This window comes from Podarcis cretensis (assembly GCF_951804945.1).
Source record: "Podarcis cretensis genome assembly, chromosome: 7".
Taxonomy (NCBI): Eukaryota; Metazoa; Chordata; class Lepidosauria; order Squamata; family Lacertidae; genus Podarcis; species Podarcis cretensis.
This window is the reverse complement of record NC_137176.1, coordinates 35107420-35126107: the sequence shown is the minus strand read 5'-3', so window position 1 is coordinate 35126107 and position 18688 is coordinate 35107420. Positions and strand designations below refer to the sequence as shown.

The 18688-nt window shown below is 39.4% G+C and overlaps 2 protein-coding genes across 5 annotated transcripts; both read left to right on the top strand.

The window, feature by feature from the left end:
* The first annotated feature begins 100 nt into the window (after nucleotides 1-100).
* On the top strand, nucleotides 101-7775 carry LOC307220128 (glyoxylate/hydroxypyruvate reductase B-like). The gene is made up of 6 exons (XM_079983807.1): nucleotides 101-1570; nucleotides 2089-2502; nucleotides 3290-3461; nucleotides 4415-4593; nucleotides 5097-5193; nucleotides 7267-7775. The coding sequence occupies exons 2-6, from the start codon at nucleotides 2121-2123 to the stop codon at nucleotides 7421-7423; spliced, it is 987 nt and encodes a 328-aa protein (XP_079839933.1). The 5' UTR covers nucleotides 101-1570; nucleotides 2089-2120; the 3' UTR covers nucleotides 7424-7775.
* Nucleotides 7776-9872: 2097 nt separating this feature from the next.
* LOC307220129 (glyoxylate/hydroxypyruvate reductase B-like) lies at nucleotides 9873-17016 on the top strand. 4 transcript variants are annotated; one of them, XM_079983809.1, is made up of 6 exons: nucleotides 9873-10087; nucleotides 11329-11713; nucleotides 12806-12977; nucleotides 14651-14829; nucleotides 15301-15397; nucleotides 16384-17016. In XM_079983809.1, exons 2-6 carry the CDS (start codon nucleotides 11332-11334, stop codon nucleotides 16535-16537), a joined length of 984 nt encoding a protein of 327 aa, XP_079839935.1. In that variant the 5' UTR covers nucleotides 9873-10087; nucleotides 11329-11331; the 3' UTR covers nucleotides 16538-17016. The 4 variants fall into 4 exon arrangements, with proteins under 4 accessions (XP_079839935.1, XP_079839937.1, XP_079839934.1 ...); XM_079983811.1 differs by lacking the exon at nucleotides 9873-10087 and adding an exon at nucleotides 10377-10458; XM_079983808.1 differs by lacking the exon at nucleotides 9873-10087 and adding an exon at nucleotides 10401-10627.
* The last annotated feature ends 1672 nt before the right edge of the window (nucleotides 17017-18688 follow it).

The following is an 18688-nucleotide window of genomic DNA, read 5'->3' as shown; positions in this document are numbered from 1 at the left end:
TTGTACAAACAGATATTCACTGCAGCCTACATTTTCAAATCAAATGGAAACTGGTTTGAGGGAACGCACTAGGATTCTTCAAGTAGCTTTAGGATAGTGTTGAAAACATCTCTGTCACGTGAGAGATTTCACGGGTGCCATTTGCTTACCCAATGGAGACTGGTGTCTTTAGGATATAAGGTTTTAGTTACACATATATAAAACTTGAGTATAGGAAGGAGGGGCTCACACTCCAGCACATCTTGCTTCCCCATTAGGAAGAGTATCCACACCCAGTTGTCTCTGGCAACATGACAAACTTCCATCATGCCGAAGGAGGGTGCTTAAGAGGGCCAGTTAGGTCATCAGCTTAACAAAGAAACTGGTTTGAACAATCCAGCAGTTTCTTCTACTACATGCCCCATCTTATAGATACAAAACTATAGGCTTGGTGGAGACCCAAAGGTGTAATCCAAACCAACCTCCCAATCCTACAAAAATAGATACAAATTGTGACTATCATGGGTACTGTATTCCAAAAACCAACAGTGGGGAGCATCCTGGAGCCATAGAAAATAGGGATGTGCATGCAGCCTCAGTCACTTTCAAAAGTAAAATAATACATAATACCCAGTGGAGTTGCAATACCAAATTCAACCGCAACTGATTAAGAGGCTGCTTGGTGTTCTGTTGGACATACCATGTACAGGTTCAGCTTCTGTACCCTTAAAAATGTGAACTGTCCCAAACAGCACTGTTATATCTTGTCCTACACGTGCCATTTGCATAAGGAAGATGACACTCCCCAATATGCTGCAGTAGCCATCTTGTTTCCCCTTGCATTTTTGGTTTCCCAAGAGAACTACTGACCACTGTTGGCTACCCCAGCTTTTGAATGTCTCACGTCAAGCAAAAGCGGAATCCATTCATGGCATAACTGAGAAGAGTGCAAAAAAGTGTTTGTTGGGTTTTTTTTACATACTAAAGCAAAGTGATTGGATTGTACCCAACACTATATAAGAGGAGTTCAACTTGAGCAACACCACATTCCCTACCTCTCCCTTGCAGCCCCCTCATGTGTCCCCAGACTCTGCTCTGGGGGGTCCTTCAATGCTATGGAGCAGATTTTGAGTTAGGGGTGCTGCAGGGGAGAGGAGTGGGAAGTTTTGTGCAAGTGGAAGTCTGCTGTGCAAGTGGAACGGCGGTACTGGATGCAACCTGTTTGCATTTGAAAACATTTCTTTATATTATTAAGACAATGTTGAGGTTATAATCAAATAAAGAAGTGCATTGTGGTTGAGTCAGATTTAGCAAACAATGTATTTGGAGTGGGTTTTTTTTAAAGAAACAATATGCCAAAGTTCTCTCTGTTGATTTACTAGTAGAGAATTATGCATATCTTTAACGCTCATGGATTGAACTTTGTTGGATAATTAAATATGTTTAAATTAGTTTGAATTATACCCATACTTGGCAAGCAAAATGGCTTACAAAGTAACTTGATAAATTCCAGTGTTCAAAGTTCAGCAGTGCTGAGATTTGCATGCTACTATTTCAAGACATCCTTTCGATGAGCACAGCTTCACAAGCGGTATTGTGTTAATTTTTGAAGTTTCCTTTTCTCTTGAAATAATTGCTTCACAGATAATCAACCACACAGAGGTTTTCTTGCAATCAAGCGGTATATACCGTATTTTTTGCACCATAACACTCACTTTTTTCCTCCTAGAAAGTAAGGGGAAATGTCTGTGCTTGTTATGGAGGGAATGCCTACGGGTGGCATGCCTACGGATTTTCCTCCTCTAAAAACTACATGTGTGTTATGGTCGGGTGCGTGTTATAGAGCGAAAAATACGGTACATTTTGTTAAATAAATAAAATAAACTGGAATGAGTTTATGAGTGCTATCGTACAAGTCTGGAAATTTAAGGATCAGGCTTTGTGAAGTTTGATTTTAAGAGATTCAGAAGAGACAGGTTTACATCTTTCTGACCATTTTGGTCTTCCACCAATTCTTTGTATATTGTATGTCTTGCATATTGTATCACAATGAAGGAAAATAATCCAGTATTTTGTGGCGTGGTTTGATTGTTTCTCTATGCTTTTCAGAAAACTAGTTGTCTCCCATCCTTTTGAAGATCATGCAAGATTCCAAGTTGCCTCTCTTACTGATCAATGAAGTAGGTGGCACCCTGGGAGTCTTAGAAGAGCACGTGCCGTTTCTGAAGAAACACTTTCAACTTATCACCATGAAGGAATTCCTCGAAAGCAAAGAATACTATCGTGCTCAAGTCCAAGCTATTTACTCGTGGTGGCATAAGCCAGTCATTGACAGTGAGCTGTTGAAAAGTCTGCCTAACTTAAAAGTGATTTCAAGTGCAGGAGTGGGTACCGATCACCTGGATTTGAAGCTGATCTCTGGGTTTGGAGTTAGAATCGCCAACACTCCTCATGCTGTCCACAGCACTACAGCAGACATTGGCATGGCCCTGCTGCTGGCAGCTGCCCGAAGACTCGTAGAAGGTAACACTGACAATACTGTACACATTTCTTTACAGTTACCCTTGTCTCATTTTCCCGAGCAGTGAGAGGTTCCAGGGCGGAGCACTTATCCAGATTTGATTCCCTTTGGAAGGAGGTAAATTGAGGCTGGTGTCAGGGATGAGGAGTCAGATTATTATTCAGGTGATGGAGCGGAGGACCCCAAAACAGAGGACATGTATGGCCAGACCCAGAAGTGCTGCTACCCAGTGAGCTCGTGGAGTCAACATAAGCTTGGCCAGAGGAAGTGATGCTGTCATCCTCTGACTTGGAAGACTCCATGGAAAGTGACGTGCAACCAGAGTCTCCCACATTCTGTTGCAGGAAGAGATTAATGCTGAGAGCTAGGCCTCTTTAAGCAAAGCAACACCTTGCAGTATGGGTGAGGCTCACAATGGGGAGGTATCAATGCTGCTGATATACAGGAAAGAAGCTCACTTTCTTCTTTGCTGAAACAACATACAGTAGGAGCTTTCTGTTCAAAGAGTACAGCCTGAGCCTCTGCCTTCAACCTGAACCCTTTTCTACCTAGTATTGTGTCAGGTTGCCCTGTATCCTACCTGTTTGTGTATATGAAATTTTGCATGGAATATGACTTTTGTTACGATCTAAACAAATAATTTAACACTGGTGTATAATGAAAAACCACCTATTTACAGCCTCAACTGAATAACTCAGATATCTTACAAAAAACACCTCCCCCCCTAGAATTCTGTTTTTAATGAACACCTCTTCTCCACCCGCCACCCCTTATTTTGTCATTTTGCAGGTTGCCAGATTGCTGTTTCCCCTGACACCGACTATTTCTCTAATAACTGGTTAGGAGAGGAAGTCACTGGGGCAACTCTGGGTATCATTGGAATGGGAAGCATTGGGTATAAAATTGCTCAGAGAGCCAGAGCTTTTGAGATGAAAATTCTTTATCATAACAGGAACAGAAGGTAAAAATACACAGTTTGATCCTATACAAAATAGAACGTATCTTCACCTCTAAAGCTGTTTTACCCCCAAATCTTTGTGCATGGGTATAGAGAAAGATCAGCTGGTCTTCAGACGTGAACAAACACAGCTGTACTTTTCAACCCATATTTCTGCTTAATGTGATGAAGAGAGGCTAGCCTATCGTGCTTAGAAAAGGCGAGCCATCCGGTGAGAAAAAGATAAGGATAAATAAGGGCCATTTCACACAATCAAATTTCAGTTCTTAGTAAATGAGAAAACTGGCTAAGTAGCTTGTTCCAGCATTCACCCAAATCCTATGACCATATGTGAAGTCTTCCTGCTAGTCTTCCAACTCTCCCACTTTTTTCTACAAGAGAGCCATGATTTAAGGTTGATATTCATCCTGAGTGATGTCTGAATTTGGCTTTTGCTGTGTTCCGTTTTATCCTCATTCTGGTTTTTGAAGCTGTTGCTTTGCTAGGGAGAAAACTAGATACTACAAAAACCACAAGGACTGCTGAAAAGAGCCGGGGGCAAAGCTCTCTTCTTCCCTTCAGTAACACATTGTGGAACTTAGCTGTAGTTCTCCTGTACTTCAAATCAGGATATTAAAAGAACTTAACCTCATCATGATGGAGGGAGGGAGAAGCTCTACTACATGCGGTTGCCATTTTTGGTGTGTGTTTTAATAATGTCAGTTTGGTAGGAAAAAGTACACAGCTCAACTCATTTTTAAGCTAATTTAGATGGTTTTATTAAATCTCAGTGGCTTGATTGTAATATTTAGGTTTTTCAGCTTTGAAAAAAGTATTTAAACCTTCTTAATTTCTTTGCTAGAAAGATAAATATCAATATACAGGGGAGATTGGAACATTATTTGTGAATTCCACCCCCCACCCCCCAAGAACCAGCACATGTTAAACAGATCATCCTTGTTGTTTTTTTCTGTCAGGAAAGAAGATGAAGAACAGGCTGTGGGTGCCTCCTATTGTGGGGCAATAGAAGACTTGCTCCAGCAGTCAGATTTTGTGATGCTGGTTGTAAATCTGACACCTCGGACATACAAACTGATTGGGAAAAAAGAGTTGCAGCTGATGAAACCCACAGCTAGTCTTATAAATATCTCTAGAGGTAGGTCATAAAGAGCTGCTTGAAGAAAAATATTGAGTGTTAGGACTTCAAAGCACAGCATTGTCTGAAAGTCGCTTTGCAAAAAGGCTTTCAAACAACCCAGTGTTCCCCTTTTGAGCAGTTGCTTTTTGAAGAAGCCCTGCATTCTTTATCACAAGATGTGAATCTGTGCTCAGCTTAACATCGTAGTTTGTTTTGAGAGAAACAAGCTACGAGTGTTGGCTCACAAATTGTGTTATATCAAGGCTCATGGTCTGTTGCTCCCAGCTTGATGAATGGAGGTGTGTAATGAGATCGGTTCAGCAGCATGTACTTATGTTCTCCTTAACTCGGAAGGTGGTGGTCTCGCCTTCATTGGAGCTTTTTTAACAGAGGCTGGATGGCCGTCTGTCATGGATGCTTTAGTTGAGTATCCTGCACTGCAGAGAATTAGACTAGATTCAATGAAACCATGCAATGCACCGTTACCCAGCGGTTATCATAAAAACATGATTTCCACACAGGGCACGTTGTAGACCAAGATATGCTTGTGGAAGCTCTTCAGACTGGTGTTATTAAAAGTGCCGCTATGGATGTCACTTATCCTGAACCACTGCCCAGGTAAACAACTATGTATTTATCTATTTTAAAAAATGAATGACTATAAGCACATTGTAAAGACTGCAGGGAAGCATAGGCGTAACCAGTGCTAAAGTTCAGACTGACATCTCTGCCTTCTTCCACTGTATACTCTGGGAAGTAGCAGGAGAACCTATATAGTACACAACATGCTTCCTTTCCAAATTGAAGCCATGAGGCAATGGAAGGACAGTGTGAGCAGGTGTTAAGTACAGTGGTACCTCGGGTTACATACGCTTCAGGTTACAGACTCCACTAACCCAGAAATAGTACCTCGGGTTAAGAACTTTGCTTCAGGATGAGAACAGAAATCGTGCTCCGGCGGTGCAGCAGCAGCAGGAGGTCCCATTAGCTAAAGTGGTGCTTCAGGTTAAGAACAGTTTCAGGTTAAGAATGGACCTCCAGAACGAATTAAGTTCTTAACCCGAGGTACCACTGTACTGGCTGTTAGAATTGTTTTACTTTCATTGATGAGCCCAATGATTGCTGAGAGCATCTGTACTTTTTCCTCTATAGAATGTGAGTGTGCTATGCTCCTTAATAGTGCCTCTGGCAGAAGCTAAGGCCTGCATAGCAAGGGACATGGCAGAGCACAAGAGGGCCCTCATAAAAGGAAATGAACACAATGCCAAGTGCATGTAAGGATTTTTCATCCAACAGGCCTAGCCCGAGGTACCACTGTAAATTTTGAGTTAGTGCTGAAACTTTCTTCTGCAGCTGGGATTCCTAACTGCATCTTAAAACATCCCTTGCCGCCCACCAAGGCCCCTGTCCCTCCCAATTTGTTTAAAAAGTGTCCTTGGCTTTTTTGTTACTGTTTGTTTGGGAGGATTACTTGCTTTTTTTGTGGAGGGGAGTATAGTCTGCTTTTAATCTTTGTTTTATTTGGGGATTGGGGTGGAGCCTATTTTTGGACGTGCAGTTCTGAGCATGGCCAGTTTTTTGTCTATAAAATGGGAATTTTATGCTGTTCCCGGGACCCTGCAGTTCGAAGGCAGTCCTATAATTGCAGTGATTATCCCTGCACCACAGTTATACAAGCATTATGCCAGTGCATTATAGTTGAGATCCCATGCACCTTTTATCACGCAGATTAAACAGGAAAGGTGGAGCGTTATTCCATTCATAACAAGCAGCCAACTCTATTTCTCAGTGCAACATACCTCACACCTACAACCTCTTCCTCCCAAAGACATAGGCTTATGGTCAGTTGTCTGACTGCATAGATAGCTGACAGAATACTCCACACATGAATGTATGGCATCATTGTGATTGGAGCAAACATTTTGCGAAAGAGTAGGCCATATAGTCCAAGAAGAGGAGGCACTTCAGCCATGAGTTCTTAATGTACAAGGAGATATCCAGAAGTTTAGTGAGAATGAGCAACGCAATGGGAGACAGAGGGTGGGGTTTTGAGTCGTCCGGGGCTCCCCACTGACTCCAATGTGAGTGTTTTCATTATGCATTACCTGTTCTGCAGTTATAATTGTGTGCTGGTGCCATGGACGCTACCAGCACCTGAGGTTCTCTCTCCTTCTACCTAATGCCCAAACTTCCTCAGTTCATGTTGTTGAATCAGTTAAACATGCATTAAGCAGCACCAACGCAACAGTGGTCCAACACCGATGTAATCTACAACACTCACATGTTTTTGAGCTTCTAACATGTAGGTGGGCTCAGGGGTGACCCACTCTCTAACGGCGAGTGTAAGTCATGGGTAGGATTGCTCTGTTAATCTTTTACTTTAGAAATATAAGTTACATAGATCCATAGTGATTTCTTTATATATAACTACACATTAACTATTATACTCTACTAAAGCACCTGTATAATCAGAGGGAGTAAATATTAACCACAGGGGCTGAAACTGAAGGGTACACTTGCTTATTTTCAAACCATTTGACTTTGGTACATTGCTAGAATATGGATGATGGCCAAGTCAGGTAACTAAAATCCTTCAGACAGTGGATAGCTCTATGTACTTTTCCTTCATTTGTTTGAATGAATGTCCCTTCCTATATTCATAACCAGTCTTTTTTATCTTCTTCTTTTCAGAGATCATCCGTTACTAAAATTAAAAAATGTTATCATAACACCACATGTTGGTATTAAAACACACAAAACTACTTTTATGATAACAGAGGAAGCAGTAAGCAATGTATTGGCAGCTCTTAATGGTCTCCCAATGCCCAGTGAAGTGTTTCCTGACTAAACTTGCGGGCTGTCATCTAACATAGCAACATGGAACTATTCTACATTTTTCTCTAGTGCAAGAAACATATTGACAGATGTATAAATTCAATCTGAATCTCATGCCTCATGCAGCTGTGTTTGTTCTGGATTGAAGACACAAAACAAGCCAACAGGAGATTTCATATTTTGTTAACTCCTCATCATAGTTGTAGCAGATAATGTCCTTTGTTACCATTCACACAATTAAATTTCAAACAGTGCTTGCTCGTTAATATGAAAAACTGTTGTGAAAATTTCTATGCTTGCATTTTAAATATTATATACAATATTTATAACAAAGAAATAAAAATAATAAATGTGCTTTGAAATTTGCAAGTGAGTTACTACTTTCACAATAATTTGTAGCCAAACCGAGCTTTGCTAACTGGTAATCAATTAAAAAATTGGAAACTCTGCCTGATTGCCATTTCAAAGTAAACTTCTTCTAAAAGGTTTAAAATGAAGTACCACCACCACGACTTTAAAAGTTATAAATTGGATAATTTAATATCTTGGTGACAGTTCTTCTAAGCCCTTTTATTTTGTCAAATCGCCCCTCAAAAATTAAGTTTTCTGTGAGGGCTTTGGCACAACTCACTTGTTCCATGCTACCCTAACTAAGCCTCCTACACTGTAATTGGAAATGTTCGCATTTCATTTCTCTACCCTAGCCAGTGGGAGCAGCAAACCATACAAAACAGGGAATATTTGAAAGACTGAACATGTGACCTCTGTTGAGAATAGGTTTATCAATGGCTGCTAGTTACGATGGCTATAGACAGCCTTCAGTCCCTGCATGTAAAGCACATTTCAGGTAACATTTTTTTAATGCTAAGAACCTCAAAGAAAATAATAAAGTTGAAACATAGATTTTTCTTTTCATTTGTTGGGGGGCAGGGAAGAGTAGGTGTTTTTGTGTCCAACATCAACATGCTCAAGCAACCTAAGTTTTATTGCCTTAAACTCATGTGATTTTGTTCCTAACATAAAATTTATTGCCAGTTCACCAATGAGAAACTAAAACTATCAATACAATAAAGGCTAATCAACCTATTGTCTATTTTATTGTATGAGCCTTATCCAAGAAACCATGAACTTTAGAGAGAGAGAAACAGAGGTATTCTGAGTTGCGTTGCATGTCATGCTTCTGGTTGTTTTACTCACATGTGAAATAGCATTTTGAAAAACTGTTGGCAGAACCTGAAACTTTGGGAAATTATCTTTAAAATTATATATAAAAATTAAAAAATGGGTTTGTAGGTTGACATTTTCATGGAATTGCGTTTGGGGTGCATCAACAGGAGAAGACCAACACATTCATGCTCTGCTGTTTGTTTCCCATAGGCATCAAGCAGGGCTCTGCTCATGTTACTCCGTAGTTTGTTACACTATGGTTAGTCCCATGTTCATTTTTTCAGTGGAGGACAAATGAATAAGTCTTCAAATGACCCATTTGTGGTTTCAGAACTGTAGGAAGAATTGTTTGGTGTTGCTCTTTGACCATTTTCCCGAACTTTTTCACATGCCCAAGTTCAACACACAATTTCAAAACCAGAAGGAGCAGTTTGATGTTTGCACACCCCATTTAGACTTTGCATACCCTCACAGACAGGGCCAGATTTAGGTTTGATGAGGCCCTAAGCTACTGAAGGTAATGGGGCCCTTTACATGTCCAGCTGTCCTTTGTCAACAACAAACGGTCACTGTTTTTGTGTGTTGAATATATGCTATATGGTAATTTATGGACCTAATAGGCATCTAAAGCCATTTGCACATAACAAAATATGTATTTTATCAAAGTAATTGTTGAACTGAAAGACAAGAAGTATATTAATAGTGAAATAAAATTAAAAAGAAGTATATGGGGGGGGGGGGCAAGAGAGTGGGGCCCTAAGCTATAGCTTGTTTAGCTTATACATAAATCCAGCACTGCTCACAGATACTATTCATTAAGGACTGGGCTCCCAAAATACAAACAATTCATTCAAAGTGAACAGGTGGCAAGTTCTGTTTATGTGTAGAGGCAGGTACTGAACTTGGGAGAGCTGGCACATGCTAGTAGCAGGACTAGGAGTGGAGAAGCCTGTATTTAAGATTTCCAATACCTATCAAGCTCATGGGTAACCTCAGCCCAACCTACATCAAAGGGTTGACGTGAGGATAAAATGGATGGGGAGAACTGCTGTTTACCATCCTGAGCATCTTGAGAAGTAAACGTAAATAAATGACAGCATATCCAGATAATGCCAAATTGCAAAATGCTTGTTATTCTGATCTCTTTTTCTTCAACTGATAAACTTATTTCCCTTCCTTTGCTGCTGGCTGCCAATATTTCCCCCTTTGGGTAAAATAACCGACAGTAAGAGGGCTGTGATCACCTCTAGTTACTCTTTTATCTGTACAGCAGATTTCCTCCTGCAGGTCCTCCTAGCTCAGTGTGAGCTGAACTAGGGCTCCATGCAGCTTCGCGGTTTCCCAGCCCAGAGAACAAAGTCCTCCCTGCCGACTCCTTAGCTGGTGAGTCAAAACATTCCGGAGTTTATTCCCGGGTGATTTCCACGTCCCTCAGCTCTGCTCCGAATCAGCAGGTACCAATTCAAGAGCAACCTTCCTGAAGGAGCTGAAAGACGTTTCTTTCCACAAGGTAATTTGTATTTCTCTCTCTCTCTCTTTTAAGCTTGCTAATCTTTATTATCCTTTTACTTGACGCCTTTCCCCCCTTTTGCATCTTCTAAGGGGCTGCTTGTCTGTGTACGAATTTCCTAAAGGCAAACATTCTCACAAAACTAGCAAGCAAACCAGCCCCTGCCCTAAGCGGAAGTTCCTAAATTCCATGGGGCTTATGGATCTCCAGAAATGTCCCATCCCTAATTGTCATTTGCTCGGGTTGGTGTTTAATTCCAGCCAATAAGAGGGGTTTATGCAAATTAATAGAGAGGAGCGGGGTCCTTATCTGAGCTTTTTCCGGGGAGGGGGCACGGATCGCATTGTGTCTGCAGCTCAAGCTTTGTGACAGTAGGCAATTCCATTCTCACCGGGGGAAGGAAGGAGTTGTAATAGCCAGCTTTTGTTTTAAATTGGGGCGCACTTTTTCCGAGAAATACACTTGGGCGAAGTGAATCCTTTTGTTCCTTCGTTTGCATTTGTTATCGCTGAATAGCAACTGGAGGCGTCATTTCACAAGGTGATAGTGACTCACGTCTTGTAACACTTGTTTATGAAGTTGGTTTTGTATTTAGTTCGTTGAATTTCTTCTTAAAATCCAGATATCTATTAAATAGGGGAAAGAGTTGTGTGCACTGCAGTGGCGGAGGAGGAGAAATACAGCATTCAGAAGCATTGTGTGCAGTAATATTTACAGCAGGGTCCAAATGTTCATCTTTTGATATGGTCAGGATTAGATTACAAAACGTCTAGTATGTTTCATGATGCTATTTAGTTTTTCTCCTTTATGTAAGTCACTAATCTGTTTCTCAACAGAATTTATACTAAGAACACTCCATTCTTGTATAGATTACCTGGACTCTCTTGGGAGGAAGGGAATAATAATAATAATAATAATAATAATAATAATAATAATAATAATGAAAGCCTTGAACCTTGTTGGGCACTTCCACCTTGATCTTATTCGTGTTTACTCAGAATTAAGCCCTGCTAAATTCAGTTGGGTTTACTCCCAAATTATATCTGCATAGATTACACAATTTTGGACTCAACACTTTGGAATGCTAATTAGCAGTCTTGGATATCCTTATTGTATAAAGGATGTATAATCACAATGAACTAGATAAAAACAATAATCTGAAGAGAAACACTGCTGTCTTCACATTAGTTTTAAAAAAATGAGTTTTGATATATAAATTCTTTTTTCTATACTGTATACAGACCATGGAAGAGAACGAGCATCCATATACACTGATAAATGTTATAGGAGGCCCAAATGGAGTATATGAAGACCATGTGGAGTTTCTGGAGAAACATTTTAAGCTCATTACCATGAAGGAATTTACTGAAAACAAGCAAGATCTTAGTCATAAAATCAAAGCAATTTTTATGTGGTTTCACAAACCAGTGGTTGACAGGGATCTCCTGCAAAGCTTGCCTAATTTAAAGGTGATTGCAAACTGTGGCGTAGGCGTGGATCACTTGGACCTAAAACTGATCTCCAGCTTTGGCGTGAAAGTAGCAAACACCCCATTCGCAGTTTCCAATCCTACAGCAGACTTGGGGATGGCTTTGATGCTGGCTTCTGCCAGGAGGATTGTGGAAGGTACACTTTAGCTTTCCAATTAACTTGCTTTAAAACATGGTGTGAATGCAACTGATTGTGTACGGGTTGCTGTGCTTAAAAGTCATAGAGTGATCAGATAAAGGAAATTATTAAATGCTGTTTGTTGATAAAAATTTCCAAACAAATCCTCCCTAGAAAACATATTTGGTCTTACAAAACACCTGCCCTGTAATTACAGTCTATTGGATTTTGCAAACAATTTCTTGGACGAGGAAGTTTTTTTCTCATGGTCTACAAGCGCTTGATTATATAGGCCTATAAACAGAATTAGGCATGTGCAGAGAGGTCTGTCTGTAAAATGTCTATATAGTAAGCAGAATGTCTGTATAGGTTGGAGAATGCCTTGTTGAACTAGCAAACACATGGATAAACCTGTTCTACATCATTTCCAATATACGTAAAATATACAGCCTAGCTGCTGAATACTGAAAGTGGGTCACAGATAATTGCACTCCCACAGATGTTTGATTTTGATCCACTCGCACAGGTATCCTTTGAAGGATGTGATGACATCCTGCTGTTGGTAGAACTATATCTTCATATCTGTTAATTTTATATATTTATACTACGTTCCAGCTCAGATTAAGAACTCCCACAGGCAAGTTCACAACAGTTCATGTCTTAGTTAGCAAAATCAGAGAGCACTGAAAGACAAAGTAAAATGTTTAGAACAATAATAATAGCTAGCAAGACTAAAACACACTGGTATCATGACATAATAAAAATGTCTTAATTGGCAAAAAGAGGGGGACAGATAAACAGCCCTAGGGAGAGATTTCCATAATTGGGGTTCTGTCAATGAAAAGGCCCTACCCCAAACATCCCCACCAATCACTCCTCGGATGAGTATAACTGTATATTTGGGCTAAAAAGGTGTGTGCCTTCAAGGAAGATTTGGGACCTGGTATGTAGTATTTTAGAAATCAAAGCAGTTGTTGTTCAAATACAGCTCAGAGCTCTTAAAACCAGAGCAATTTTCCAAGTTGGGATGGGCATCACACCGTATGTTTGTTAGCTGATCTCCTAAAACACTGCAAACCCTCGTTTTCTTTTGTCTGTCTGAATTTCTAGGTCATCAGATTGCAGTTTCTCCTGACACTAAATGTTTTATGGCTGACTGGTTAGGAGAAGAAATTAACGGTGCAACGCTGGGGATCATTGGAATGGGCGCTATTGGGTACAAAGTGGCCCAGAGAGCCAGAGCTTTTGAAATGAACATTCTTTATCATAATAGGAACCGGAGGTAAACCTCTGCCTGATCTCGGTGTTTTAATCTGATTTTACCCACCTGATAACTTCAGCATTTATTTTGTCACTGTCTGCATAAATCCATTGTGCTTTAACTGAGTTTCCCTGGACTGCCTAAACATTTACTGTGAATGTTAATAGAGTACCTATTAAACAAGGCCTACTTCTCTGAGAAGTGACAAGGTCATGAGTAGGAATAGAAAGATCTGTCAATTTCCATTCTTTCAGTTTTTCAATCTTACATTTGGTTCTCTATATCTCTGCAACAATTGGGGAATTATTATTTTTTAATTTTCCTCATGAGAATTCATCAGTATTATAATGCAAATTTTCCCAGGTGAAGACATTTTGGATTAAAGTACACATTTTTGCAAGCAATTTTTCCTAACACAATGCATTTTTAATGTTAGTTTAACTAATACATTCAGTTTTATTCACACTTTCTCCTAATATATTCAGTTTTGCTAACATTGTTTGTGCATTGCACAATTCAGACAAGTACAAATTCCCAAGGATAGCTGTATTTTCATTTCACCAATCCTTTCTAATATCTCCTTGTCTAGTCACTGGGCTGGTCTTACTTAGGTTTGATTTCTTTTGGAAGGAGAGGTCACTGGGGACTTAAGGTGTTTTGGTAATATCTGGGTTTGTTTACAAATATAAAATGTGATCGTAGGTGGAAGCAGATAGCACAGGATTCCTACAAGCAGAATATCTACTGCTGCCCCATCTAACCTCCATAGGGAATAAGTATTCCCAAATGCTTTTTTTACTTGCAGTTCGGCTGTTTTACTGTCCCCCACCCCCGCCTCCAAAATCCTCCAAAATTTTTACACACACCTTAGCTGGGAGGAGGAAGAAGAAATAGCACTTACCCCCCCCCCGGCCCCCCCGGCTCTGATGGATTTCACATTCCTCATAAATTTCTGTTTTGTAGCCCTGAATGCTGGTTGTGACTCGGAGACAGTCTTGCGACCTTCCTTCTCCAAAAAAGGATGTATATAGCTGGTACACTAGCTTTAATTTGGCAAAAGCACTTCTAGGTAGGGTTGCCATCTTTCAAAAAGTGAAAATCTGGACAGCTTTTTTTTTTTTTTTTGCAAAGTTGTTGAGATGGTTTTGGGATTTTTTTTAGGCCAGCTCCCCCCCCCCCCCGCCAAAGTCTCAAAGAAAGAAGATGTTTTGAGCTATTATAAAGGAAATTAACCAAAATTTACACTTCTGACGTGGGTTGCCATATGTCCGGATGTTCCCGGACCTGTTTCCTATAGCCGAATCCCAGCTATGTCCAGGAAATTCCGGACGTATGGCAACTCTTGTCACCTGTATATCCAGAGGTAATGCTGGTTCCAGGAGAACGCCCAAACAATGTACAGTTCCATGCAGAAGAACCTGAAAGTTTGTTCTTGGATTAGTACTTCCACTCCTAGTTTGTATCTTCATTTAAAAAAAAAGTTTCAGTTTATTATTAAGTCCTTCACTGATCCTTGACAAAAGGTCTAGGATTTTATTGGGAAAGGAAAGAAAGAACTAGGTATCATCTGTATATTGCTGACACTAAAACTCACAGGATGACCTCTCCTGGTGGTTTCATGAAAATGTTTAACAACAACCTGGATGTTATTTTTGTTAAATGCTTAACTAGAGCTAAATGTTTGTTTCCTGCAGGAATGAGGCTGATGAACGGGCTGTTGGTGCTGTTTATTGCCCAAAGTTGGAAGACTTACTCCAACGTTCTGACTTTGTCATACTGTCTGTGAACCTGACACCTCAAACACAAAAACTGATTGGAAAAAAGGAGCTGGAGCTCATGAAACCCACTGCTACTCTTATCAACATCTCAAGAGGTAGGCTACCGAATCATGGTTGGGCAGTAAACCACATTTTCCTGGAGAGAGGCTCTAGACTGACGATGCTCCATTACTTTGTGGAGTCAACACACAAGAATGAGAGATGTTGGGGGAAATCATGTCATCTCCAGCAACTGTCCGCTGCACTTGTTTCAGGAGATTAGTCTCCTACTTTTTAGGCACTGTTGAGCTAGATAAGCCTCTCCCAACCTGGTGTCCTTAAAATGTTTTGGAGCACACATCTCATCCATTCCAGCAGGCAGTATAGAATGGTCCATGGTAAGGGATTATGGGAGTTCTAGCCCAAACCTGGAGGGTACCAGATTGGGAAATGCTGAGCTAGATTGGAACAGATATTGGACTCACACTATAGTTCTGCAGAAATCTCGGCTGATGGCATTTCTATATTGCTGTCTATATTGCAGTCTATGTTTTGGTTCAAATAAAACAGTACAATTTTTTATTTAGGTCAAGTGGTTGATCAAGATGCATTGGTGAACGCACTGAAAAATGGAGTTATTAAGGCCGCAGCTTTGGATGTGACATATCCTGAGCCATTGCCAAGGTAAGAATGGTTTCACATGAAAATGCTTAAGCAGAAATCAGAACCAATGTTTGTCCATAAACTATTTGGTTTGCCATCGATTGCCACATCATTGGCATAATCAATGTCCCAAAATGTATTCTGACTCATTTCTGATTTGTCTAAGGATGGATGAATAAGTTTTGGTCTTCTAAGTTTCTTATTTTTCTAATCTTAAATTCATTTCTCCACATTTCCACAGCAAATGTGCTGATTTAAAGAAAAAATCTTATTCAGTTCCATCTCTATGTACACTATCTGGAACGCCTCAAATGAAGGAGAGGATATAAATGTTTACAAATAGATTAAAATGTGATGTGTGACTAGCGGACACACAGAACATACCTGTCATTTAGATACCTTTTTGCAGTGCTTTTTTCTGGGGGGACACATACCCCTAAACATTTTGTGAATCTTTGTACTTTTGTCCATTTACTGTATTTATTTTCCCCAATTTGAACTATAAAGTGGTGATTTTCTTGAGTCAAAATGACAGTAGCCCTAAACATTTTTTAAGAAAAAAAGCACTGCGTTTGTGACTCTGAACTGATTTTAAGACTGGGATTTGATTGTGCCTGTGATGGCATGTTTTAGTTAGTTTCCTTCCAATTATAGAAAGGACTGAGAGCAGTGGAGGGTTCTGTCAGCAGATGAAGGGAGGTACCGTAATTTTCACTGATTTCCCTTGAAGTCACCCTTTCTATCCCTCATGCTGTACAGAGCAGATTTTCATGGTCATGAGACATTTCAGAGAGAACAAGGAATCGGTCACGTCTTCCCCTTCTCCTGGCAGAACCATCCTGTGAACAGAGCTCTGTGTAGGAATGTTTCTGCCAGCAACTGCCATGTTAGGAACCAAGCCTAAATTAATAATCTGTTCATTTTCACAAACTTTTTGTGGTAAAAATAGTGGCATAGTTTACTAAGATTTTAATTAAATTTCTGTTTTATTTTCTTCCTTCCTTCAGAGATCATGCTTTATTACATTTAAAGAATGTCATTATAACTCCTCACCTTGGAAGTGCAACTTCAAAAGCTCGCCGTCTGATGATGGAAAACATGGTTGAAAGTATATTGGCTGGTGTCAGTGGTCTCCCAGTCCCTAACGAAGTGCATGTATAACATTCTCCGTATGATACAGATGAAATGTTAATTCTGTGTACAACTCGCTGTATCTGTCTCAATGTTTTCGTATGAAAATTACGTATTCAATTTTTATTTTCAGTACGGAAAAAAGTTTGTACTTATATTCAGATATGAAAGAGAAAAATGAATGAATATGCTATCTGATGTGTTTCCTTTATTGTATTGTTCAATTTGTTTCACAGGGCTTTGCTAAATGGAATGGAAACACAAATTAAAAAAATAAAAAGTTGTAATATGTCCTTTTTTCTGTTTTTAAAAAAATATTGCTGGATGAGATCTTTAGCACTGGGATATTAAATGAGTGTGCTGTAAAACATCACAAGAATTATTCTGAAATGTCCATGACATTTGTATAGCTACAATCAGTCCAATCCAAATAACTTTATTGTACTAGCCATTGGCCATGACAAATCTGACTCAAAAATAAATACAAGCGAGAAGGGTGTTGCACCACATAGTCTCTGTTTAGATCTCTGTGTTTCCCTTACAGTTCACTGCTATATTATCCAGGGTACAATCTGTGTGACATGCTGTGGTTTCTCATATATTAAAGTTTCTGTTTTGAGAATTATGAAATGAGATACACTCATAAGAGAAGCAATTGATGTTGATTTATTTTATTGGATTACATTTAGGTGCCTATATTTTCTTTGTAAATATGATAGCCATAGTTGTACGTCCCTAAAACAAGAGTTGACATCTCCATCTCATCAAGGGTTTGGAAGCAGGAAAGGTTATAATAATGGTGTTCAAGTTTAAGAAAGAGAATCACAAGAGCACAGTAAACAAAAGTTCAGAAGAAAAAATGATATGTTGCCTGATGATCCTACATAAATTCAGCGGTAAGTACCACCAAATTTAATGGGATTTGGGCTGCCGTCTTAATCCTACTTGCCTGGGAATAAATTCAACAGGATTTTCTTCGGCGTAGATATGCTTTGTTATTCCCTAGCAAAGGAGCACAGAATTCAGCCTCAGTAAATACTCAACCATTAAAAGCCAAATAAAAATAGTCAACAGAGGTTACATACATCTTCAAAGCACAAAACATACAGCCACATATGCACAGCATTCCTCCACAATGGTTATCTGACTCCGCACACCAAACACGTCAGCACTGAACAGCATTAAAATGAGACTGATACAGAGGACACTGATCGCCAGCTCATCTCTTCCTCAAAAATGCATATTTTGGAGCAGCTGTAAACAGTCCCACTCTTGCACTATTTGGGGTTTGAAATATGTAGCCTTACTGAGAAAAAAAAGAAAGCACTCAAATGTATAATGAATGGGTACACATTTCAACCTTAATTGACAATGAATTGCATGGAATTTGGTGGAATGCACATTATTATTATTACTACTATGGTAATAATAATTTGTATTGTCACCCAAGATATCGGACATACCATCCAGATGCAGCAATGGAGAAAATTGTGGAAGCAAGATAAAAAATTTATTGCTTGTTACACAATAAGAAAATCTTATGAAGATGATGTACAGGTGGTATATGACTCCCTCTAAACTGGCTACATCTACAAATTAAAAACTAACACTTGTTGGAGATGCAATATGGTAGAAGGAACGATGTACCACGTATGGTGAGGATGTGGGAAAATCAAAAAATTCTGGAGTAGTATTCATGAGGAACTGAAAAAGATGTTTAAAGCATCATTTGAGGAAAAACCAGAAGTGTTCCTGTTAGGCATTGTATCAAGAGACATCCCCAACAACAAGAAAAAGGTGTTTTTATATGCTACAGCTGCTGCCAGAATACTAACAGCCAAAAATTGGAAAGGGGACATTGTCCCATCAATAATGGGCTGGCAAAATAAACTGTGAATTTATAGAATGACAGCAGCTATCAGATATCAATCAAATCAGAAACTAAGGAAAGAATGGGAATGCGTGGAAGAATATATGACAAAACAGTTCTAAAACAAATTTATTGATATGCATTGACTAAAGTTTGTAAAGCTAAGATATTGACAGACGTTTTATGGGTAAAATTCAAATAAAATACACAACAGAATAGAATAAGGAACAAAAACAAAAGAAGCTGTAAAGTGGTGGAAGGAAGTCACAGGGGTAGGAATAAGGAAAATATATATACATAGAGATTTACAT

Bases quoted from the DNA above. Each gene is read 5' to 3' on its own strand.
- LOC307220128 (XM_079983807.1), top strand. From the start codon at position 2,121: ATGCAAGATTCCAAGTTGCCTCTCTTACTGATCAATGAAGTAGGTGGC. The intron at 4,594-5,096 runs GTAGGTCATAAA...ATTTCCACACAG, and splicing joins TCTTATAAATATCTCTAGAG to GGCACGTTGTAGACCAAGAT. The intron at 5,194-7,266 runs GTAAACAACTAT...TCTTCTTTTCAG, and splicing joins TATCCTGAACCACTGCCCAG to AGATCATCCGTTACTAAAAT.
- LOC307220129 (XM_079983809.1), top strand. From the start codon at position 11,332: ATGGAAGAGAACGAGCATCCATATACACTGATAAATGTTATAGGAGGC. The intron at 11,714-12,805 runs GTACACTTTAGC...CTGAATTTCTAG, and splicing joins TGCCAGGAGGATTGTGGAAG to GTCATCAGATTGCAGTTTCT. The intron at 12,978-14,650 runs GTAAACCTCTGC...TGTTTCCTGCAG, and splicing joins TATCATAATAGGAACCGGAG to GAATGAGGCTGATGAACGGG.